Source organism: Manis javanica, chromosome 5 (assembly GCF_040802235.1).
Source record: "Manis javanica isolate MJ-LG chromosome 5, MJ_LKY, whole genome shotgun sequence".
Classification (NCBI taxonomy): domain Eukaryota; kingdom Metazoa; phylum Chordata; class Mammalia; order Pholidota; family Manidae; genus Manis; species Manis javanica.
Window position 1 is genome coordinate 13,484,351 of NC_133160.1, and position 25,068 is coordinate 13,509,418.

The 25,068-nt window shown below is 48.3% G+C and overlaps 2 protein-coding genes across 2 annotated transcripts; one reads left to right on the forward strand and one right to left on the reverse strand.

The window, feature by feature from the left end:
• Positions 1-4,335: 4,335 nt before the first annotated feature.
• Positions 4,336-6,097, forward strand: LOC108384937 (colostrum trypsin inhibitor-like). Its single transcript, XM_017642196.3, has 4 exons — positions 4,336-4,650; positions 4,767-4,900; positions 5,236-5,450; positions 5,865-6,097. Exons 2-4 carry the CDS (start codon positions 4,825-4,827, stop codon positions 5,910-5,912), a joined length of 339 nt encoding a protein of 112 aa, XP_017497685.1. The 5' UTR covers positions 4,336-4,650; positions 4,767-4,824; the 3' UTR covers positions 5,913-6,097.
• A 4,494-nt stretch (positions 6,098-10,591) lies between these two features.
• Positions 10,592-19,402, reverse strand: PIGT (phosphatidylinositol glycan anchor biosynthesis class T). Its single transcript, XM_017642178.3, has 12 exons — positions 19,167-19,402; positions 18,511-18,688; positions 16,566-16,693; positions 16,136-16,236; positions 15,880-15,966; positions 15,274-15,361; positions 15,069-15,166; positions 14,818-14,983; positions 13,960-14,160; positions 12,073-12,238; positions 11,904-11,987; positions 10,592-11,268 (listed from the first exon to the last, which is right to left on the reverse strand). The coding sequence occupies exons 1-12, from the start codon at positions 19,360-19,362 to the stop codon at positions 11,016-11,018; spliced, it is 1,746 nt and encodes a 581-aa protein (XP_017497667.2). The 5' UTR covers positions 19,363-19,402; the 3' UTR covers positions 10,592-11,015.
• Between the last annotated feature and the right edge of the window lie 5,666 nt (positions 19,403-25,068).

Genomic DNA, 25,068 nt, shown 5'->3' on the forward strand with positions numbered 1-25,068 from the left:
CTGTTTAGAATTCCTTCCTAGTGGAAGGTCCCAAACATAAGTTTTCTTTGTCCTGTCAGTTCCTGCAGATTAGTTGTCTCTGTGGCTGAAGTGTGTGAAAACTGCCGGCCTCGGTGGTTTCTGTGGGCCTCAGTTTCATTCTTGGGCCTCTGTGCGCACGAAATTAAACTTAAGTTTTTTTCTCCCATGAATCCGTCTTATGTCAATTCTATTCTTAGATTAGCCAGAAGCACCTTGAAGGGTAGAGGAAAGTTTTTCGTCTCCACCACCTCCCACCTTGGGGAAGTGGCAGAGGAGAGGAGACCAGGAAGTGAGTCTCAGAGGCCCCGGGAGTTCTCACCCACTCATCTGCTCTCCCCAGAGTCTCTACCTTTACCTTACTTCTTTGGAATGGTCACAATTTCTAGGAGGCAGCCAGTACAAGTCACTTGACTTTTACAAAAATGAATGGATCTCTTCACCCCACCCAACTCAGAAGATGAAGCGATTTAGATTTCAGCATACTTGCAACACCCTGATCTGTGTGCAGAGCTGGTGATGCCTGGTATTACAGTGTTGCCCACACGCAACAAATACAGAAAGACCCCTCTGCTCTGTTGGTGCTGAATTGCCAGGACCACTAACAATCGCAGATACCCTTGGGAGAGGAAGCACGTGAATTCCTACATCTTACTGGAGACAGACTCAACTGGTAGTGCAGAACACCACGGTGCTTAAGGCGGCCTTTTCCACAGTCAGGAGGACCTGGGTTTGGCAAATGACTTGCTGTTTCTGGTCCTCGGCGCTCTTATCCTTATCGGTAGAATGGGGTTGTTTATGAAATCAACCCCCATGTTTAGGGTCCTTGTGAGGTTATCTGAGACTGATGAATGTGGAATGCTCAGCTCTGTGCACCTGGGGAGTTGATGTTCCATCAGGGTTTCTATTATGATTGTGATTGTCACACCAGACTCCCAGTAGGAAAATTTGTATCTGACTGTGTCGAAATAAATTTCCAGGCCCCCAATGGAGCTGATGAGAAGGAAAATTTTCCTCTACTCTTCAAAGTTTCTTCTGGCTGGTCTAAGAATTAAATCAACATGAGACAGATTAACAGTAGAAAATCAAATTTAATTTCGTAGGTATGAGAACCTCACAAAGGCGAGAGGGTCAAAGACAGAAACGTACAACAGGATATCTCTGCCATCCTGAGCTAAGGGCTGGGTCGGGGCCTGGGGCTTTAAAGGGGAGGAGGGCAGTTCACAGGGCAACAAGAAGAGCAGGTGTTCGGTAATTAGATGTTTGCCTGGCCATACAGATAGCCACTCAGATAAAATTTATCTCGGGTAGTAACTCTTACTCTGGGAAAGATCCCAACTTAGATACTCCTAAGTAGTTAAGGGGAGGGCAGAACTTTCTCTAGAGTCGCAGGGTCTTGATTGCCTTTAGTTCAATTAGTCCATATGCCAAAGCATATATATGTTGTATAATATTTTGGATATATTGAGTTAAATAAACTATTATTGAAGCTAGGCACATTCTGGGGCAGCCTGCCGTTGGCCCCCCGCTCCTGCCTGGGGGCCAGGTCAACAAGCTGAGACCTAACCTGCTTGTCCAAGTGCTCTGTCTGAGCAGAAACACAGCACCCAGCCAGCCAGCCCCGGACGCCAGGCCGGCTCTGGGCTCTGCACTCATTCCCTGCTCCAGACTCATTTTCTCTTCCTTGTTCTTTTTTCTTTATCCTATAACAGCCCCCTGCTTTCTGTCCCACTTTGCAGCTCTCTGGACCCTTGGGAACAGAGACTGCCCACTTTGTGAAGAGTTAACGTTACTGTGTCTCACCTAAATTGCCTTCTTTAATCATTTTTAAAACAGTTTTTGGTAACGAGAATGGGATCTGAAGCTGACTGCTAAGAGCCTGTTGAACCACGAGAAACAGGTGAAGCGCCCACTGAACACTCTGAGGTCACAGTTCCAAAGGCCATAGATAAGTCACTCTCATATTTGAGCTCTGCTCCCTTGCATGCAGCTCTCTGATCCAATTAAACTTTATTGAAATATGTATATTCTTAATATATTTATATACATATATATGTATGCACATATTGATCCCAGAAAGGCTCTAGGATCCCGGAAAAGTTACAGGACAGTTATATCGGGAGTCCACAGTGGGTGGCAGCCGTTAGGGGGACTCACAAAGCCTTGATGTGAGGCCACAGCCCTGTCCACTGGGGGACTTGGGAAAGACAGAAATTCCAACTGTTTTGATACATCAAATTCTAAGTAGGCACAAGTCATAAGGGTGTCTGCCAGTATAAGAAATCTCTTCATGAAGGAAATAACAGATCAGTTGTGACTAGGAATCCCAGAAGCCAAAGCCACAAGATTGGTGGGCAGGGGTCAAGCACTATAAAGTTGTTAGAGCATCCACCACCTACATCCAAGATCCCCCTGCGAGGACAAGTCAGCCATGTGCCTGTGTGACTGACCACAGCAAAAACTCAAGCGAGCATTGCTGTCTCGGACTGGGGAATTGAGCCCATCTCTGAGACCTGACAAGGAAGAGGCATTTGGGAACCTGCCTCGTTTCCCCTGGGCTTCACCCCATATGCTTTTCCCCCTCTGTTGATCTTACTCTGTGTCCATTTGTACACTTACATTCACAACTTCTGAGTCCTGTGAGTCCTCTTAGTGAACTGAACCTGAGGAGCATCTGGGGGACTCAAACACAGGTAGTTTCCATCATTACCTCCAAACAGAAACTATAGTCCCTGTAAGTTAAATAACTTGTCTGAGGTCACACAGGTAGCAAATGGCAACGCTGGAATTAATAAATTGTCTGTCTCCAGTGGCCATGCTTTTAACAACTAGTAGAGACAAGTGAAAATAACATAACATGTCTCTCAAACAGAAAACTTATTCAAACACACAATACAAAAAAATTTCCCCTTCCAAAAAATCTGCATAATGAAAAAGCACTCCATGTTATGGTTAAAAAAAAAAAAAGAAATGCAGAATAATTCCAAAATATTTTTGTTAAGTCACTGAATCTTAAGGATGTATTCATTCAAGTAGGAAAAAACTACCTTATAAGGGAGAACAACATTCAGGCCAGTCCGAGGCAACACTTCACAGCAGAATTAGGTGGATCTAGGTCCACAACTGTTCTGGAAAAAGATGGTATGACCCAGGATTTCTCCCCATTGTTACCAAGTCCAAGCTCATACCACTTGCCACACAACATGCCAGTAAGTTGAGAGACAAGGGGCTGGAGCAAGGAAAATGACTATTCAGAAAGCCAGTGGACAGAGAAGATGGTGGACTAACGTCCTAAAGAACCATCTTAACTCAGGTTGATTTCAAGCTTCTTTTGTGTTCAGGGAAGGGAGAGCTATTTAGGGAGTGGCTGAAGGCTGTGGACATCAGGGCTGAAGGCTGTGGACATCTGGGGACCAGCGAGGGTCCACGGAGAGCTGAGAAACTCTGTCCTTGGTTAGTTCACTCACATGCACATAGCTCTGGTCATGATGCACCTGTTAGTCTTTGACAGGGCAATCATTATTTTCATACATATTTTCCTATCTCCTAGTAGGACACAAGCTTTGGATAAGGGGTCATTTGCAGATATCTCAAACTGCAGGAAAAATTCCTTTTGATGGTTAACAAGTCTACGTGCAAGTTTGCAGGGCCCTTTTTTTTTTTCTTTTGACCCAAAGGTAAAGCAGCAAAGGAGACAAATACGATATGGAAGCAGAGATGCCAAGCTTTATCTACCTTTTACACCATCAAATTATCCTTTGAGTATAAAGGCAATCTGTAAAACTTCAGAGAAAAGAATACCTGTAAGCTTTTGTTTTTGTAGAATTATTTTTGTTTATTTACTTAACACAATGTTTAGGAACTTAACCAAGGTTGATAGCTTCTTCAGGGGGTAGAAGTTCACTGTCTGATATGGTGACCAGGAGCCACATGTGGCTACTGAGCACATGAACTAGTTTGAGTCGTGATGTACTATGTGAAAGACAGACACACCAGATTTCAAAGACTTAGTACAAAGAAAAGTAAAATACTACATTAATGTTTTTATACATGTTAATCATATGTTGTATAATATTTTGGATATATTGAGTTAAATAAACTATTATTGAAGCTAGGTTTACCTCTCTAGTTTTTAAATGCAACTACTAGAAAATTTAAAATTCTATTTTTGGCTTGTCTTATATTTCTGAGGCACAGCACTACGGTAGAATTTGGGGAGAGATTTAGGTTCTTGTTTGCACTGTTCAGTAGAGCCTGATCTTTTAAAAATAAGTATGATAATTTATATAAAACAAAAAACTCATTATTGCAGAATTAAATAAATAAACCAATGAACAAAGAGCTGTTTTCTCTCCTGGGATGTTGAGACAACTTGCTGGGAGGCTCTGGATGGGAACCAATAATAACAGAATGGACAATGGCTGTGCTGGGTCTTTAGGGACCATGTTGATCAGCTCACTTGTTTTACAGTAGGGAAACTGAGGCCCAGTGAATCACTTACCAGTGTAAGGTCACAGGGACAACGGAGATGAGGCTGGGGATGGGCATTCCAGTTACCACAGGAGCACTGACTTAGGGGACTTGCTCAATAGCTCTCAAGATCCCCTCCAAGGCAGGTGACACTGCCTCCAGGTAAGGAGTCCAGTTCCTCTGGGATCACACCCCTTGCCCAGGGTGCTTCCTCTTTCAGGTAATGAAAAGCAAGAGACTTCCCTCGAGCCAGGGGAATACAGCCCCTTCTCCTTCAGCTGCAGGTAGGAGGTCCTGCCTCCCAGCCCCAGCCCAGAACGTGTGACTACGGGCATCATGAAGTCCAGCTGCCTCCCTGCCATCTGCTTTGTCCTCTGCCTGGTGGGCACGGCCAGCTCCGAAAAGACCTCAGGTGAGCTGAGGGGCTGGGAACGAGGGTCCCTGAGACTCATTTGTTTTAGAGTGAGTCAGACTTGGAGATTGGAAGTTGGATCTGGGTTTAAACTCCAGGCCTCAACTTCCAGGTTTTATGATTTGGGGAAAATTACCAAATCTCCCTGAGCCTCAGTTTCTTCATTTGTGAAGTGGGGACAGTAATACCCTCTCCATATGGTTTTTTAAAATAAGGCAAAGTATGACAGACACCTAGCCGGGTGTTTGGTGTAGAAGAGGTGCTCAGGGAAAAGTACTTGCCAGTTCATAAAAAGGACACACAGGTGAGGACTGTGGCGTTCCTGACCCCCGCAGCCAATCTCAAGCCAGGGGCCACTCAGAGCCCATCTGGACGCCCCCCTGCCCTGTGCCAGCTTCCCCCAGAGACGGGCATGTGCAAAGCCATCTTCCACCGCTTCTTCTACAACGCTACCTCGGATGAGTGCGAGCAGTTCATCTACGGTGGTTGTCAGGGCAACGCCAACAATTTCAAGACCATAGAGCTCTGTGTGAGGGTCTGCAGGCCCCTGGTGAGTCCCCTGACAGGAAACAGGGAGAGTAATGGAAGTGATGGGATGCAGGCTGTGAAGGAGTGTTGGTGAGGATGGTGGTGGGGACTCAGAGGGTACGGGGGGCAGGGAATGACAGGGGACACCTGTGTCACCAAGGGGCGGCCATGATGGGGGCGGAGGTGCAGAGGCTGTGGCGGGTGGTGAGCAGTAAAGATCAAGGTAATATTGGTTGTTGTAACAGGGCCTTAAATGTGTAGTGGTGCTGACGGGGGTGGGGGAGGGGGGTAGCCACGTGACCTTCACAAGGGGAGGCTGACAGAGACGATGACCGATGACCGTGATGGCAGCAGCGGTCACGGTGGGAGGAGACAGGCCCCTGGTGGATGCTGAAGGGGTTGCGTAAGGAGTGCAGCTCGAAGGCTCTGCCTCTAGGTCACTAATACGCCGGCCAAGAAGGCAGCTGACCGTCAACTACACTGAAGAGACCAAGGTCAACCGCAGCTGACGATGCTACCTGCACACCCTAGGCCTTGGCCGAAAGCTGCCTCCATGCCTGTGCCCAGGCCCTGTTCTGAGCCCTTCCTGTAACCCCCAAGCGTCCGTCAATAAAGTATGTAAAGTTGTTGTGGCCTGAAGCTGTCCTGTAAGGGTCCAGGGCCTGTCCTCAGAAATTGCTCACAGCCACCTCAGCCATCAAGGGTGACCAAACCCTGCATGACCCCACCCCTGCCTTCTCCTAGGCTCTCAGTGTCCCCAGGACGCAAGTTCCCCTATCACCAGGGGGTACACGTGGAAGGCCGTCTGAATGGAGGAGACTTGGGAACTTTGCATACCTGTCCCCAGTTCCTGGCTTGCTCTGTCCTGCCTGGGGCCCCATCATGAGCTGGGAGCCGCTTCCTTCCAGCAGTAGCTATGTTCGACGAGAGTGTGCAGTGGGGTCGGAATGCAGGGAATCTTGGTCAGCCTGGGCAGACTCCCTTCCTCCCCACCCAGAAGGATCCTGGAAAAATGAGGACTTTACGTATTTTTTTGACTGTGGTAAAATATATACAACATAATGCTTACCATTTTAACCATTTCTAAGTGTACAATTTAGTGGCATCAAGAATACTCACGTTGTTATGCTACCATGACCACCTCCATTAACACTAACTCCCCATTCCCCCCTCGGGCCGAGCCACCACCACCTGAATTTCTGTCTCTGAGTCTGACCCCTCTAGGCACCTCATGTAACTGGGATCCTGCAGTATCTGTCCTCTTGCGACTGGCTCTTTCACTCAACATAATTTCCTCAGGGTTCACCCACGCTGTAGCCTGTGTCAGAATTTTCTTCCTTTTTAAGACTGAATAAAACTCTGTTGCTATGTAATTTTTTGAATGCCAGATGGGGTGACCACCATGGCCACCTCCCCCCATGAACCTTTCCTCTTGGCCTTCATTTAGTCCAATCACTTCCCTTGGCTGAGTAGGAAACTGCTGCCCCAAATCAAACAGCAACACTAGAAGTCAGAACCCGGAACTCCCAGCCAGACCCCTGTCCTTGGTGGGGTCCTTGGTGTTCCCTTCCCACCCCCATACCTTTCAGGTGTCCTGACATCCCCTCCAGCTGGCCAGGAGCCAATCTAGACCGTGTGAAATCATCTGAGGAAGAACATGCCGCGCAGCCAGCCCTCCCGAGGCTTGAGGTGGGGACCCAAAGTTGAATGGAATGCAGACTTTGGGCTTTATGCAAGCCTTGGGACTGCTTGAACTAAAGAGACATGAATACATAGATTCATATTTGAGAGAAAGGGCATGTTTTCCTTTTATTTTCCCACTCCTTTTCATGTTAACTTCTACCCAGATTGAGCTCTGGAAGACTGAGGATAGCTTTGACTTTTCACTTTGAAATAGTTTCTATGCACTGAAACTTGTACCATTATTAAAATATGACTAATAAAAATATTTGAAGTAAAAAAATACACATATGCACAAACACACACGGTAAGAGTTTAGCCAGTAGCTCAGGTCACTTTAAGAGATGGGACAAGAACTAAGCACCTGCTTGGAGCGAAATCATAACTAACCACCTTTTTCTTCTCTCCCAGAAAAATGAATGAACACTTCTGTGGGTTCACTGCAGCACAGCACTTACTCCCATGTGTTTTACACGTGTGTTGACTTATCTTTGCCTCTAGGCTGTGAACCGGGCAGGGACCATGTGGAACACACGTTTTGTAAAGGCCTTACCACATGGCGGGCACTCACCAGCAAACACTGAATGAATAATTAGTGAAGTGACCCTTGGATGTGTGGATTAATGGGATCTACCCCACAGCCATGCCAATGACTGGTCAGTTTGGGGGCTCCACTCCCAAAATTTATCCCAAACCCAGTCAACTTCTCACCACCTCTGCTGCTCCCTCTCCAGTATCTTCTTCTTGATGAGTCTGTCACCTCCTCACCGACCTCCCAGTGTTCATTCTTACTCCCTACAGCCTGCCCTCCACACTGCAGCCCAAGTGATCTTTTATACAGCAGATCAAATACATTACTATCAAGGTGCTAGTTTTCTTGTTGGGTGCTAGGTTCATGGTGCCTAGTGCATTGAAGAGCAGGCATACACACGTAATATGTAAAAAGGGCCATGCGTGGACCGAGGAAGAGAGTATCCTCAAGCACGAATTATTAACCCAATTCTGTGCATCAGGCCAAAGAAAGTACATAAATAAATAAATGGAAGTCAGACCTCATCATTTCTTAGCTTCCCATCACATGTGGAATAAAACCTAGAGCCACTGCCTACAGGGAACCTCTTTTTTTTGGTTTTTTTATTGATCCTGTTCTCCAATATAGTGGTTACCCTCAATTTTAGGACTGTCTGCCCCTACAGGGCCCTCTTGCATCTGGCCCCTGCCAACTTCTCTGAACTCACCCGTCACCAAGGCCTTCCGCTCCAGCTCCAGACTTGTTTTGCAGACTCTGAATATGCTCCTGGGCCAGTCTTTGCTCTTCCTGTCCCCTCTGACTTGATTGCTCTTCTCTAGGATCTCATGGGATTTTCTCCTTTACTTTCTTCAGGTCCCTGAACATTCGTCACCTCCTCAGAGGTTTTATCATCCCTCTCATGTTTACCTTGCTTTCCTTTTCTTCAAGGGACTTAGCACTACTTGGAATTACACTATGCATTTATTAAATATCTCAGCTTTTTCCCTGCTGACAAAATTCCTGGTCCCTGTAGGCTTAATAGATAATAAACCAGAGAAGTAAGACACACAATATGTCAGACGGCAGTAAGAGCTACAGAGGAAACCAGGACAGGAAAGGACCCAGCTTGTAACTGGGAAGTGATTTCCAACAGGGGCGGCCAGGAAGACCTCATCAATACTTGATAGTGGAGGCGGTGAAAGGAGTTGGCTTCTGGATTTATTTTGAAGGTGAAGCAAACAGATGTGTAGATGGGTACATAAGGGGTGTGAGAAGAATCAAGGACGGCTCCAAGGTTTTCCACCTGGTAAACTGGGAAGATGAGAGTTGCCATTATCAGAGATGTGCCAACTGTGGATGACCATGTTTTGGGGAGCAGGAGAGGACCAACAGGACCTTGGTTTTAGAGATACTACACTTAAGTTACCTTTACACATCCAAATGGAGGTGGCAGGTAGGCAGCTGGGTAAGTGAATCTGGAATTCAGGAAGGGGGTCCAGACCATGAGTGGGTGTTCTCAGCACAGCTTACTTAGGACATGGTGGTGGAGTCATTTCTAGTTACTTGGCTGGGGGCGTAAGACAGCCAGACCACGATTCCTTGCTCCTCCGACTTGGCAGACATCTCGCTACATGCAGGTTGCTAAGACAACTTAGCTTCTGGTACCCACCCACCTGTGGCCTCATCTCACTTACAGCCCCCCTCACTTACTGCTTTGGAAGTGAACTCATGTAAAATCATCTTGACCGAGTTGCTTTTGCCCGTGGTCGGGACTAGCGGACTCCCTTCCAACACACACATAATCACTTGTATGTTCTGGAAACAAGTTTGGAAAACCCTCAGAGGCAACCTAGTCCATTCTATACTGGCTGTATGGACATCAATGTGTCAGATTGCTGCACTTATTCTTGAGGGGTTTCTAGGTGACCCTTGCCCTACCCATCGACACCCCTGGACCCCAGATCCTAGGCAGAGGCTCATACCCATTCATACATTTCCCATTTGCTGCTTGAGCACTTACACGGCCAGCTGGATAAGGTCTAGATGGAAGCCAGTCCGTGTGCCCCAGGAAGCTCATCACCTGATGGAAGTTCAAGAACAGGAACAGCCAGGGTGATAAGGAACATGGAAAGGTCAGTCCAGTGAACTGTGGAAGCAGAGGGGAGGGCTCCTACAGCAGCCTGGCTTGTCAGGGAAGACTTCCTGGAGGACGCAACATCTTGCCTCATTTTATGAGTGAACCCAGCAGTTGAGGGGGTATACAGTTGGGTAAACAGGGCATTCTAAGCCAGACCACTATGATGGGAGAACTGGGAAAGGGAGGGACAGACCACAGGTAACACACAGTTGATGTCAAGTGTGACAGACGAAGAGAGAGGAGATGAGAGGTGGAGAGGGGAGGCATCCACCTAAGGGCCTGTTACAAGAACCCAGGGTTATAGAACCAGAAGGCAGGCTTCAATCCGACGGGCCTGCTTCAAAGCCTATGGGTGATCTAAGGACCACCAACACTAGGTCCTGAGGGGCCTGATAAAAATTTGAAGGCTGGACTACACCCAGACCAACTGAATCCACAGGGTCTAGACCTCAGGAATCTGCATTACTTTCACAAGAACCTCAAGTGATGCCGAGCCCCAACATGGTTAGAAAACCACCACCCAGATCTCTCCCACCTGTCCAGTTCCATCCTCGGGGTCAGGGGGCAGGTTCTCAGGGTTCCGGAAAGGCAGGGGATGATTCATTCTCATGGTCATACAGATGCTTTATAATCACTCCTAGCCAAGCCCAGGGAGTTCTGGGAATGTCAGATGAGGGTGGTGGGGGAGGGGGAAGCAGGAGATGAGAAGGAATTTCTGGCAGGGGTTGGAGGAGGGAGGTGAGTTTTGTTTGTTTGGGGTTTTAGGGGTGGGGGTGTAGGAGGTCCCGTTCAGGAACGCAGCTAAAGAGCCCAAGGCCCCAACCCTACCCACATCTCAAAGAGCCAAAAAAGCAGCCACTTTTATTCCGCAATCAGTACATTCCATCCACCACATAGTGATGAAAATTCTTCAGCACATTGCTATCTAGGTCAGGACTGACAGAACTCTCTGCTGTGATGGAAACATCTGTCCACACTGTTCAACAGTAGGCACTAACCACATTTGGTTACTGAGCACTTGAAACGTGGCTAGTACAGCTGAGGAAATGAATTTTTAATTTAAATTAACTTAAATTCAAGAGCCACCTTTGGCTCGTGGCTACTGTACTGTGGTGCAGCTCTAGGTGCCCTGGTAGTCCAGGGGTGGTTTGATTCAAAAGTCAACTCTGCGGAGAGCAAGTGGCAGAAAGAGCTCTTGGAGGTCACCACCACCCTTCTCCAGAGAGAAACAGCAGCTCCAGAGACAAAGAGGGCAAGTCTCAGAGCTGGGGGACGCCACGGGCGCGCCGGATAAGGTTAGCCAGCCGCTTGGCCAGGCCACCAGTCCTGGGCTCCTCGATGTGGAAGGTTCGGGTGAGGAGAGTGTAGAAGGAGCCATAGCACACGGCCACCACTGTGCAGGTGAGGCAGATGACGTTGTAGGGCATGCTGAAGTCCGGCGTCGGCAGGCTCACCAGCAGCGGCTCTGTGTAGAGCCGCACAAAGTGGCTGGAACTGTCAGACACCGGGAACCTGGGGGTCAGGAAGCAGCGGTGAGGCAGGACCCAGCTCCCCACTCTTGGGCTGCACTAGGCCAGGGCTCAGCAGTTAGGGTTTTCAAAGTTTTCTTAGCCTCCAAACCTTTTCAGCAGCCATCTCTTATGAAAGCTCAAAACACAAGCCTGACCAAAGGACAGCTGCCTTGTGCTGAAGGTGAAGGAAGGGGCCCTGCCTTCACTTGGCTGCCTCTTCCTTAGCCTTCTGGTCCCAGGCTAAAGGCCATCTCCTCAAAGAAGCCCCCCTGGATAACCTGCTAGATTACTCGCCAGCCCCAGCCCGACCCCACTGCTCTCTAGAGCAGGCTCTCCCCTCCGGACTATAAGCGCTCGCAGGGCAGGGGCAAGCCTGTTCCCTTTTCTGCTGTCCTCCGGGTGCTCTCTCAAGTAGCTGATTTGTAAGTGCTCGATGAATACTTCAGAGAATCGGTGAGTAAATGCAGGTGCGGAGCCCTGCTCTTCTCACCTTCTAGAAGTACTTTAGAGTCATTTTATAAAGTCTGTAACAAACAGTACAGACCGGAAGAGGCGGCCCCCACCTCAGCCTCCCCTGCAGGAACCTCATCCCCACGTGCTCATGCCCACCCTGGAGCAGCAGCTGAGCTCACTTACAGTGTGCTGAAGAGGGGGCTCTCTTCCCAGTCCACAGGTTTGGCTGCCACCGTGCTGGGCACGAGGGCGCTGAGGACAGACGGGCTGCAGGGAAGCAGAGAGGTGTTCTCTGTGAGCAGTTCTTCACCAGCCCTCCCACCGAGGTAAGTGCTGAGAGGGCGGGGCCCACCTGACGTAGAAGCCGTGGTTGGGGTCTGGGGTGTACTCTGTCCACTTGAGCAGCGCCCGCTCAAACTGGATGGAGACCTTGGTGACCGAGCTGGCGGGCAGCTGAATCAGCATCTCCAGGAGGTGGGGTTGCAGCCGGTCCTGGGCAGGCTGGTAGTGGATGTAACCTGGGGACAGGCAAGGCTCACCCATACTGCCTTCCTAGGATCAGTCTCCCTGTACTTCTTATCCTGACCTATGGAGCCCTTGGGCCTGGATCTGGGTGCACGGGTGGGCCCTGACCACAGAAGCCAGGCAGGCTCAGAGAAGGGAGCAGGGCCTCAGAGAGGGAAGAGGTGCCCAGGGCAGCCGTCCCAGCACACGTTCAACCTAATCAATCTTCACATCACTGGAACTGGGACACTGGGCATGAGGTGTCTCACGTGCTACAACAGGAAGCTCACAGAACCACATGAGTTTTCTGGCCAAAAAGAGCAGACCTGAATCTAATCAAGTTTCTAATACACAAGAAATACCGAGGTGGAGGAACGTGTTAGACACGGCTACAAGCACAAATCCAGAAGGTAGAACATTCTACACAGTAAACAAACCAGTTTCTCCAACAAAAAAAAAGGGAACTGTTATAAAAGAGACTTAAGAGCACCAACAAAGTGAGGCATAATAACAGGGAAATAGTGGGTGGGGGAGGGGGCTATAAGGGAACTAGTACGTTCTGTTTTCCTACATACCTAAAACTGCTCTAAAAAATATAAAGCCTACTAATTAAAAGGAAAAACCTGAAAATGTTATCAAGCAAATGCAATGTGAGGACCTTGTTCAGATCCCAATTCAAACAAACCAATTATAAAGAACTATTTTTAAGATTAATTGGGAAAAACAAGAGTGGTAATGATAGGTTATATAAATATTTAGCCCTTTATCTGTTAGAGATATAACTCAAGTATTGGAAGATGAATTGATATGTCTAGGATTTAAGATACTCGAGCAGAAAACTAACAAAGCAAGAAAAAAAAAGGGAAGAGATGAAACAAAAATGATGGGAAGCTGGAGGCCACGGGAGCTGGGTGATGGGTGCATGGGGGTTTAAGACACTACTCCCTTGGGTATGAGTTTGAAATTTTCAAGCGAAAGGGAAAAAAACAGAACAGGAAAACCTACAAAATACATCAGTAGGATGTTCCCAGTAGAGATCCTGAAGGTGGTCCAAATAGTGGTGCTGGTAATAAGTAAAACCACCACAGGCTTGAAAATACGGGGAACAACAGGTGTTTAAAGAAGGTTTTGAGTCTGACTGTTTGGGATGAGCTCTAACGTCTCCCTAAGAAGTCTTCTTGAGAATTAGTCTTCCGCTACTTCAGAGAAAAACAAGCACCTCAGTTGTGCTGTCCGGCACCTACCGAAAGCCCTCAGTAGATACCAGCTCCTCTTTAGGAAATTAATAGACAAGAAAAAGAAAATTAAAAAACCACACCTCTCCACCCATCTCAAGGTAGTAAAGCCACCTACTCCAGCTTTGTCACCCCTGTTTCCCATACTGTTTTTCTTGCTACCCGTTTCTCTACCCATGAATCACCACAGAGCAAAAGCATGTGCCCAGGGCGCCAGCAAGGACAGAGTGAGTGAAGATAAGGAAATTATTGCCCTCATACAGTCCTATGAAGAATCTCCAGTACTACGTGTTTTAAATACTTTGGCTTTATAACTGCCTCCAGATCTGGCACGGTGAAGTTACCCTTTCCATTTCTCAAACTAATCCTGACTATGCCTGTGTATTTCTTCTGAGGTGCTTCAGGAGTCACCCTGGGAAATGCGGGTTTGGGGCACCTGCAGAGAGTGCAAGCCAGCACAGGAGACGGGCAGGGGGCCTGGTTCAGGTCTTGGCTCTCACTTGGTTTGTTCTCCTTGCCCTTGGAGGTGATGGAGAGGGTGTGCACATACAGCCGCAGGTACCAGGGCACGGTGTCCAGCAGCAGCACGGGGAAGGCCCGGAGAGGATGCGTGTTGTACAGCAGTGTGCTCAGCTCCCCGTTCTGCAGCCCATAGCCACTCACGTATCGCTGGGCATGCAGGAAGGGCACCGGGGGAGCCTCTGCATACAGAAGAGTCAACAGTTAATAGGTCCTACAGGAAAGGGTCCCTCCCTGGGCCACATTCAGCATGTCAAAGCCAGGGAGCGGACAGGGAAGAGCTTTGCCATCAGAACTGGGAAACCCGCATCCTGGAATCATCCCTGTCTTCCCCAGCCCACAGCACAGTAACAGAATTACTATTATTTACTAAGAACAAAGTACTTCTATGTGCCAAGATGTGTGCCCCTTCCAACCCATACCAGGTGCTTTCACATACTCTGCGCTTTTCCTTGGTAGCACTGAACACAACCCAATTGACCGTTTGATGACTGACTGCCTCAACTAGGAGACATGGTTTCTCAAACGCAGGGTATCTTGTGTCTTCAAAAAGTATATGATGACTAAATAAACGCATGAACAAACTGTTTTATGTTAACTATCTTATCCAATCTATTAGTTATTACTGCCCCCATTTTCCAGATGAGGCAGTAGTTAAGAACCTGTCCAAGGTCACAGAGTTTAGAAGAGACAGTGCTAAAACCAGGACATCTGACTCCAGAGACCTGGGTCCACACAAAAGCCTATTATCTCGTGGTGAAGAGGCAGGACTATGTATCTTCCCCAAGAGATGAAATCTCTGTCACCTATGTGGCCGTGGTGGCCTGTCTCCCACCCACCATTCTCTGAGGGCCTCTTCCACTTGAACTGGAGGTTGAGGTTACGGGAGTTGTTGATCACAGCTGGGTCAAGCAGGTTGTAGACAGCATAGGTCCTCTGGGTGCCCAGGATGGCATCCTGGTATGTGGTTGGGGGGGGCGGGCTCACTTCCAATGTCTCATTGTCCTGGGGACAGCCGGATAGGGCAGAGAAGTGAGTAGAGGGGCAGGCTGGCTCGGGGTTCAATGTGTGTGGCTGGAGACCCTGGTACCTGGTTGTAGTTGGTGGTGTCCACATAGACGCGGCTCTCTGAAGCCAGGGGGCAGGGCTCTGTGAGGGTTCGGGAGAACATCCGGAAGAGGGACCAGTCTGGGGAGCAGAGGGCAGAGCTGAGCAGGGGGGTGGCTAGGCCTGGTCCACACAGGTAGGGCAGGGTTGGAGATGGGTGGGCAGAGATGAGTTGCCAAGCAGCTTACCTTTCTTCCCCTGTCCTGTGACAAAGGCGTCAAACACAACAGAAAGGGTCTGCCTCAGCTCCCAGGAGATGCTGGTACAGCGTGCATTCTGCCACAAGGGGCAGACGCAGCCGTGAGGAGCACTCCCCACCCGCACAGCCTCAGGGACTCCTACCCGCACTGATCCCTTGTCTGTTAGGTACCTTCCCATCCATCACTTTGCTCCCATTCACTGCCAAGCTCTCAACCCTGTGCCAGCAGCTTTATGTGCATCAGTTGGATGAGCCACTGCCAGCAACTGTGGTAACTGATACTATTATTTTCATGTGACAGATGAGGAAACCAGGCTCAGGGAAATGAAATGATTCACTCAAGGTCATGCCAGGTGCTGAGGGACTGAGCTAGAAGCTGGACCCACACGGCTCTTGCTTTTAACCACTATGTCCATGATGGAGATTTACTGAACACTTGCCAGGCAACCACTTAGTTTCCCTGGGGTATGGCCAATGGTCATTATCACATTTACCACTTACACTGGCTCAGCCCGTGACAGACATTGGGCTACGTGCCGTACCTACACCCTCTCTGAGCGCTGGATGGCACCCAGCCCCACTCGCCATGACTTACCCTGCAAACAGGCCGGATATGCACTGCCTGGGAGTGGTAGCTAGTGTGGAACAAGCGGTCAGCCTTCAGCAGCACAGACAGCCCTGCCTGGAGGAGGCGCAAAGAAATAAAGATCAGCGCCCTGTACGGTGGGGCACCTGGGGGTGGGCCAGAGGTTATCTGTAAGCGCCCCCTGGCTGTCAGGCAGTGAAGGGGCACCTGCCAACTCCACGCACTCTCTGAGCTCCCATGCACATTCAGACCGCTACGGGCTCACCTTGGAACTACAGGGCAGGAGTTTCTTCCATGGGGTAAGGTTCTCAGTGCAGACTACCTCTCGTGGCAGCATGGCATAGCGCAGGAAATAGTGATCGGTGCCTGAGGGATTGGGAGGCACGAGTCTGTCTGGGGCGGACCTTGGGCCCCACTCTTCAGGACCCACACACTAAAGATGGGGGTGGGCTCCTGTTGCTTGCTATTTATCTCTCTAGCACCATCATCCGAAAAGTCCCAGCGGGGACTGCACCCCACCTCGCCCTGGGAGAAGGCAATGCAGAGACAGCACGGTCTCGGGAAGCCTTCTGCAGGGGCCTGCACACCCAGGGGATTTATGGTTCAGCAAGGAAGGGGGAAGCTGCGGGGACAGAAGGAAAAGGTCCGGACAAGAGGAAAGAGGCAGAAGGAAGGGACTGCAGGGGCTATCTCACCATTGGCCAGCCCCAGCGGTTTGAAGGAGGCCGTGGGAGTGACCGTGTTGGTGGAGTCGATGAAGTTGAGAGAGGCGCAGAAGATCCCTGACAGGACGTTACTGAGCTCCTTCCAAGACTTATCCACACTGGATGGAGACACAAACCCACTCACTGTGGCCGGGCTGCCTCTGCTGCCTCCCTCAAAGCCTGCAGCTGGCCGCCAAACCATTAGACTAGCTAGCTGATGGAGGTGGGCACCGCTGTCCCCGCTAAGCCTACTTCCTGGTTCTCACCCTCCTCAGACATCGCTGCACCCCGCCAGGGTTGTGCTCAGGTGACTGCTCCTTCTGCCTGGAACGCCCTACTCGCCCATCTCTGCCCACCTTCAAGGAGGCTCCCTTCTTCCGGAAGCCTTTCCTGTCCTCAACCACAGCCTCCTCCTGTGCAGCTATGGTTCTGACCTTCTGCGCCTCTCACTAGGTCCCTCCTGGGACGTAGCCAAATGGCAGCAGCATCTTGTCCTAAGCATCTTTTCTCCTCAACTAGGCTGTGTGCAACCTGAGGTCAGGGAGCAAGCTGGGTCACCTAGGATGTCCCACACCACCATGTAAACTGCCCCACACCTGAGATGCTGAGATCAGCTCACTGATGTACCCCGAGGTGTGCTCAGCTGGGCAGAACTGCACACTTCCCTGCGAATACCTTCGGCATGAAAAGAAGTCCTGATTCTACTATGAGGGTGGGAAGTCTCACACCTATAACAGCTCACTGAACAAGGGCAAACAACCATTCTAGGACCCCACAAAAACATCAAGTAACACAAGGTGTTGTTTTTTTTGAGAAATGCCAAAACAGATTTGCTCTCTACATTAGTAACAGAAAGCATAAAATTGGAATTCTAAACATCAGCTCCAACAATTACAGGCAATTATGAGCTAAGGGGAGACAGTGGAGGCCGAGCAGGTGGGAAAAAAGGCAAGGGAGCGAGAGCTCAGGCAAGAGAGAGAGAAAGCCTTGGAGAATTTGCAGGTCACTGTTTGCTCTTCATTTGATATCCTGATGCTGCCCTGGGTTTTTTTTGGATAATCCTCTATTCAGAGCTTTACAGCTATATCAATCCTGCAGCCTCAAATAAAGATCACAAACTTGAAGCCTGAAAGCTCTACTCAAACCATAACCATGTTTTATTTGGTGTGCACAACACTGAACACTGGCTCACAGCATTTCTTAAATTTTTACATTTGATAATTTTTAATGCTGCTATTTAAATTGACCAATTCTCACCACCACCACCCCACCACCCCAGGTTTCTGGTATCTCCTGAAGACTGAGAGTATCTGACAACAGCAGACCTCTACTCCATGTGACCAGAATCCACAGGGGCTGTGTGGCAGCTGTCTAGCCTGCCACAGTCCCCACCACTCCCTATTAACCCCTACATTAAAAAAAAAAAATCAAACTTGTGCTATTGATTTCTCTTAGTGGCATTAAGAGGAAATTGTGGTACAATAACAGCACCTAGACCTGTCCCTCTCCCAAACAGCAATCCCTCTAATACAGAGAACCTTCATTTTGTAGATCAATTCTGGCCCACAGATGTTTTGTTTGGCCTTCATAGTATTTATAATGATTATTATTATTAGTGAATGATTGTCTTTTAAAAGTTTATCCAGTTTGCCACAGTTTTCTACTGTCTCACATACAAGTAAGCTTCAATTATGTGTTAGCTGCCTCTGTAAAGAAACACATGTGCTACCTCTGGTCCGGAAGCATTAGGGGGAAGTAAAAAATGCCAAAGTAAAGAATGCCACTCAGTAGTAATATCATTTCTTACTCCCAACTTTACCCCCATGGAATTGCTGCCTACTGGAGCTGCTCCTCCCAAGGGCAGAGGCAGGCTGCCAACACCTGTCTCTGTCACAGTCTTTCATGGCCTGCAACAGGCCTCAAGGTGGGCACTCACTCGGTGACGGTGTCTTGGAACCAGGCCCAGAGCTCTGCACCTGAGGGGGCCTGCAGGAAGGGTGACCCCCAGTATCGAGTCCTCCAGAAACCTTGTGTGAACGACAGGTGCAGCTCCCGTAGAGAATACTTTGAGATCAACTGGCCCAGGGCTTTGGGGAATAGCCTATAATGAGACACTGGAGAAAGAGGTGCAGGTGAGTGACGGTCTTGGATGGACAGTTCTCAGCCACATCAGAGAGGCAACAGACCCCAGGCTGTGGGGCCAGATCTGAATTCCAGACCAGACTGTCATTTACTAGAGATGTGATATTGAACAAGTGCCTTTACCTCTTACATCTCCCATTTCTTCCTTGGAACTTTCACAGAACTAACCTCTGTACCTAGCATCCAGGATAAATGGTAACCACTCCAAAAAAGCATTATCATTATCAGTGTTGTCAGTCGAGGAGTTAGGCCTTTGGGGCTGTAACTAAAGGTTCAGAGTGGCAGCCTGGAGCTGCAGAGAGAACGCTGGACTAGGGGTCAGCTTAAGTCTCTGCCCTGTCCGGGCCTCAGTTTCACCGCTGCGTCGGGCCCCTCGCGCAGGAGCCAGGGCCCCACCCCACGCCCCGCCTGTGCACAGCCATCTTCCTGCAGTCGGTCCCGTCCTCTCACCTCCTTCCCGCTGCAGCTCCGAGTCCCAGCGCGTGCGGAACTGGAACGTGGCGGCCACGTCCCCAGAAGGCAGCGGGGTGATGACGAGCTCCTCCCGCAGGCTGTCACGCGGGGTCTCTGCATGGCCCCCGCCGCCCAGCCCCGAGAGCAGCAGGACGAGCAGGACGAGTACAGCGCGCCGCACGGCCGCCGCCATGCCTGCGGCTGCTCCGGCTCCCCAGCGGCGCCCGCCCCCACGAAAAGCCGGCCTCCAATGGGAAGAGCGCACGAGGAATGACTTCCGGTGCCATCCCGGAAACCGGGGTGCGGGCGGCAGGCGGCAGGAGCAGGTCTTATAGGGCTGGAGGGTCTCAGGGAGCACGAAAGGGCAACGGGGGCACCAAGGGCGGTAGGCACATGCGGTGACTGGGGACCGGATTGAGGAACCCCACCACCACCAAGTTGGGGTATTCCCATCCACGAGAAAGGCTTAATAACACCGAGCGGCCACTGCCGTCGTGCCAATGAGATGTTGAGGACAGACTGTAAAAGGTTGATTCCTTATGCCAGGTCGCACCGCAGGGTTTGTTCCTCCCTCAGCATCTACTTTTGCTCGGTCCTAAGTCTAGCCAGCAGCCGTGGTGCAGAGCTTTGCTACAAAGCCCCCAAGATAACTGGCCCTTTTACTATGAAAGATTTCAAACCTATCATTAAGTTGAAAGAATGAATACCTGTTATAATGAACACCTTATTCCCCATCACACAGGTTCCACCATTTACATGTTACTCTACTTGCTATAGCTCACATGGGTCTATAAATCCCTCAGTTTCATCTTATATTCTGACATATTTCAAAATAAACTACAGTCGTAACTACAGTTCCCCCTAAATATATTTCAGATGGCATATCATTAACTAGAGTTCAATGTTTACGTTTTTCTTTTGGTGTAAAATGTACATAAAATGGAGTGCACCTCAGTAGTCTGACAAAAGTATACACCCGTGGGACCCAAACTCTACCAAGATTCCTAAAATCCCAGGAAGTTGGCTAATGCCCCTTGCCAGTCAATCCTTGCCCACTCCCACCTTCCAGAGACAACCACTGTTCTGATTTTCTCCACAAAATGTTTGATCTGTTCTAGACCTTTATATAAATGAGATCATCATATAGTTTGTATACTTTTTGTGTAAGGTTTCTTTCACCAAAGAATGTTTTTGAGAATCATCCATGTTCCTGTATTAGCAGTTTTGTATGAATATACCATAACTTATCCATTCTTCTGTTGGTGGACACCTGAGCTCTTTCAAGTTTTTAGTTATTATGAACTAGGCTGTAATACAAGTTACTTTCTAGACATATGTTTATCATTTCTCTTGAGTAAATATTTAGGAATGGTCAAAGAGTAGATGTATTAAATTTTATAAGAAATTGCCAGACTTTTCTCCAAAATGTACCATTTTATACTTGCATCAGCAATGTATGAGAGTTCCTCCACATCCTGGTAAACATTTGTTTCTCATATTTTGGCCTTTTTAGCTTCAACCATGTGGGTGTGTATGTAGTGAGACATTGTGGTTTTAATTTGCATTTGCCTGATACCTAATGATGTTGAGTATCTTTTCATATGCTTATTGGCCGTTACTTTTATGAAGAGTCTGCTAAAATCTTTTTGCACCCACCCCACCCCTGCTTTTTTTACTGGTTTGTTTGCCTTTTTATTTTGAGTTGTAGGAGTTCTGATTTAAATTCCTATGGTTTTCTAGGTGCCCTATGGTGAACACATTCATGAAGGATTTTGCACAGTCTCTTGGTAAAACTCATACCATACATCTACAAAGAACCAAATTCGGTATCAAGCAGGTCTGCCAAGATAAATCCCAATGAACCAAGAAGTTAAGTGTCAAAACGATGTCTTTATCTCATTATGTTCTCATTCTACTTATATCCAGTGTTCTTGTCCCACTGGACAAGAGTTTAGATGCCAGACAGAATGGGTTCAAATCCCCACACCAGCATTTAATCCAGATGAACATGAATAACCTGAGTGTTACTTTTCCTCCTCTGTAAAATGGATAAAATTACTTTCAGGGTTGTTGTGAGGACTAGAAATTGGATCTGGAATAGTAGTAAGTGGTTAATAACATTTACTATCACTTATTCAAACAACTCTTCAAGGTGGGTACTATTATCTCCATATTACAGATGAGAAAACTAAGGTACAGAAACTGAGCTAATTGCCCAAGATCACAGTAAGTGATGGAACCAGGACTAGAATCTATACTATCAACCTCAAATATTTAAAAAAGAAAGTAGCTCCCATCATTATGATTATGATTACTGTGTACTTTTATGCTGTTTCCTTTTGAAGTTGCCTGTCTCTACCACTCAAGACCTAGCCACCTCCAGAGACTTACCTTCTCCCCTCTTGTGTGTGACAGTCCTCTGTGAACTTAGCTACAGCTTACATTGTATTTCCATTATTTGTGGCCATGTCTGCTCCTGAAAGAGCTCTCAGTCACCTTAGTATCTTTGTTGCCAAAGCAAGGGGGCTAGCACATAGTAGGTGCTCCGTAATGTTTGAATGAACAAACAAGACAACATCATAGCGCCATTCCCTGCTACCCCCACATGGCCACACTGTTCACAGTGTCAAGCACTGTGCCCTCCTGGGAAGGCTGCAGAGTGAGCCATCCAGGGAATCTTCCTCTGGAATTGTGGTTCCCTCCTGTTTCCTCCACAGCATAGGATTCTGCAGGATGAGACTGTCTTCTTCCCTCCTCCCCAGAGTTTATGACAAGTCTGTGCAACAGACAGACACAGCTACACTGTGGCTTTGAGACTGAAAGCTGGGCTGCCTGCCTTGGAGTTGGCTCCAGATCACAGGGCACTGCTCCCAACTTCAAGGGCACTGCGTGGCCTCAAACAACGATCAGCTGGAGATGTTGGTGCTGGAAGGCCAGCCAAGCCTCTGTGGTTTGGCAGAAGAGGTCACTGTCTAACCAGGAAGTGGTGCTGGGGGCTCAGTTGACCCTACATTGTTCTGGGCAGGGCTAGGACTCACAGCAGCTGAACTGAAGGCTCCCCATAGGTTCACAAACAATTCTGCCTCTGCAGAGGGTTATATTTCCCTCTCCTCAAGCAAGCTCCTTGCTCCAATCCCCATAGATCTCAACATCGCGTGCCTGGGGTACTAAGAGATTTGTTGACATGTTGACAGCAGCCAAGCTAGTCTATCTCCTCATCATTCACCTTGGAGGAAAGTGGGGTGATACTGGGAGCTGAGAAGTCCTACAGAGCAGAGCTGTGGACTTCACAGGTTGCAGCCCAGAAGGCTCAGGAGGTGAGCCTCACTGCTCCAAGGGAAGGGAGAAGGCACAAGAGGACAAAGCCCATGTCTTCTGTGTGCAGCGAAGTCATAAACAACCCAGAAATACTGCAAGTATTATGTGGACGTGGCCCTGGCCCAGCTTAGTGGATGATCTCAACTTGGACACAGAGGCTTTTAGACAAAAGGAGCACAAAACTCCCTCAAGTTTCTCACTAGCACTTGGAAAAGCATCAAAAACTGTCCGTTTATGATGGCCTCCTGCAGGGTGAAAGCAGGATGGCACTGTGGGAATGCTGCAGGCCTGTCACTCAGCCCGGGGGCACAAAGAGCTTTGGGATTTAGACTGAAGGTCATTGATCCCATGGGTGGTATTTGACGCATAAAAGGCAGGATGATTTGGTTTTTCTAATGTGAGAAACTACTTGACATTCCTCAGAGCTGGTCCTATACCCGCTCTCCCCGGGTAAGCTCATTCACAGCCATGGCTTCATTTACCACCTAAACAATGGTAACTTGTCTATTTTTCCAGCCCAATTCTCTCATTTAAAGCCCACACTCATGGATCCAAATGTTGGGACACGCCTACCCAACATGTTCCCTTGATGTCTCCAAAGCACCTCAAACTCAACACATTCAAACCCAAATTTATGGCCTTCTTCCCAAACCTCATTCTGAAACCCCCCAGTCTGGGTGAGGAACCCTCTGAGTCATCCTGTTGCACAAGGCAGAAACAGTGGTGGCACCCTTGGCCCCTTCCTCTCACACCCACCTATCAAACCTTGGAATTTGCCTCCTAAATTCCTCATTACTCCCACTTTTCTACATTCCCACCTCCACTCTTGCCCACTACCACTCCTCTCATGCTCAAGTTGTCTGCTGTCTATGCTCCTGCTCTGGTCCCCACTAATCAGTCCACAAGGAACCCTTCCAGCCATTCTTCCCCTGGTTTACTCCTTCTCATCCTTCCCATCTCAAGGCAGATGTCACTCCCTCAAGAGAAATGCCTCGTGAAATCTCTGCACAGGCTCTTAACTCATTCCTAGCACTAGTCATAGTTGCAATTTTACACTTGGGCCACCACTAGACTCTAAACTCTAAGAGCAGGATGTGTCTTTTTCTTTTTTGCCACTACTACATTTCCAAGGCCATGCTCAGGGTCTCAACCTTGCTCAGCACTGACATTTAATATTCATCGAATGACTGTCATTTATTTGTTCATAGCCTCCTTCAACCCAGTTAAGCTCATCACCACCAGTATCTGGGCCGCTGTTCTCTCTTGCATGGATTATTGTGTCATGTCATGTCTGTCTTGAGTCTGTCCTCCTCCAGTATAGTCTCTATACTGCTGTCAGAATTATTTTAACAAGCAAATGCAACTGTTTGTAATCCTTCATTACTACTAATAAAGTTCAAATTCATTAATGTGATCTCTAACATGTAAATTGCTAGTTACTTATTCAACAACTACTGTCCTCTTATTCCTTAGAAACAGAACCCTGATGTTACCAAGGCAGCAGCGTGCCCTACGGAAGGACCACCCCAGCCTCCCCAGTAGCCAGGGTGCTGCTCTCAATTTAAAAGATAGTACAGAAATCAGATGCATTGGTAAGTCAGTGACTTGAAAGGGATATTGTTGTTCCAAAGGCCAGAATTGCCTTTCTTCTAGATAATGCGGGGTCCCTGTATCTATAAAACACCTGTAAAGGAAAAATTTCTCATGTTAGCAGGTTCTGGCCAATGAGATGAAAGTGGACGCTCTTTGTTAGAACTTCCAAATATGCTTCTTGAAGTGGGAAGAGACAGCTGGCTGTGCTTCGCCCACCCACTTTCTCCTCCTGCTGTCTCCAGGGACGTGACGACTGGGGCTTCAGCAGCCATCTTAGACGTGAGATTATCCATGAGGATTTGAGCCATGTGCTTGGGATGGCTCCGCAAAAAGAGCCGAAAAGGACCCTGTGCCCAACAACCAGGGAGTGGCCAGATAGCCCTGTACTTGGGAGTTCTTTCATATGACAAAATAAATTTGTCTCTTAAGTCACTGATATTTTACTAGTAGTCAAATTGAAACTTGATGCATGGTTCAAAGCACTTCCTGACTTGACCTTTGCCACTCTTACCTCTCCCTTCATCTCCTCCTCAAATTCAACAATTCAGCCAAGCTGAATGTTTCTCAGGGGCATTTCTCTCCATTCAAAATCTTCTGAGGCTGCTCTTTGGCCTGGATTACAGCCCTCACTGGGGGTAATTCCTACTCATCCTTTGGAGCTCAGCTTAAAAATCAGCTCTTCAATGACTACAGAAACTAGGTGACATACCCGTTTTCAGATGCCAAAGTAGTTCTGCATCATGCTACTTACTATCCCTGTGAATCACGATATTTACTTGGTTTTCTACTTCAGAGACAGTAAGTTTCACGAAGGCAGGGATGCAGCCTGTCTTGTTCAAAACTGTTTTTCCAAATGCCCACCACAAGTATTCAATAAATATTTCTTCAGTAAACGGAGTTCACGCGTGATGGGGACATGGTGTTGGTTAGAGAATGAAAGAAATATAGGGGGTTTGATATCTTTAAATGTGAAAGATGAAGTGGAATG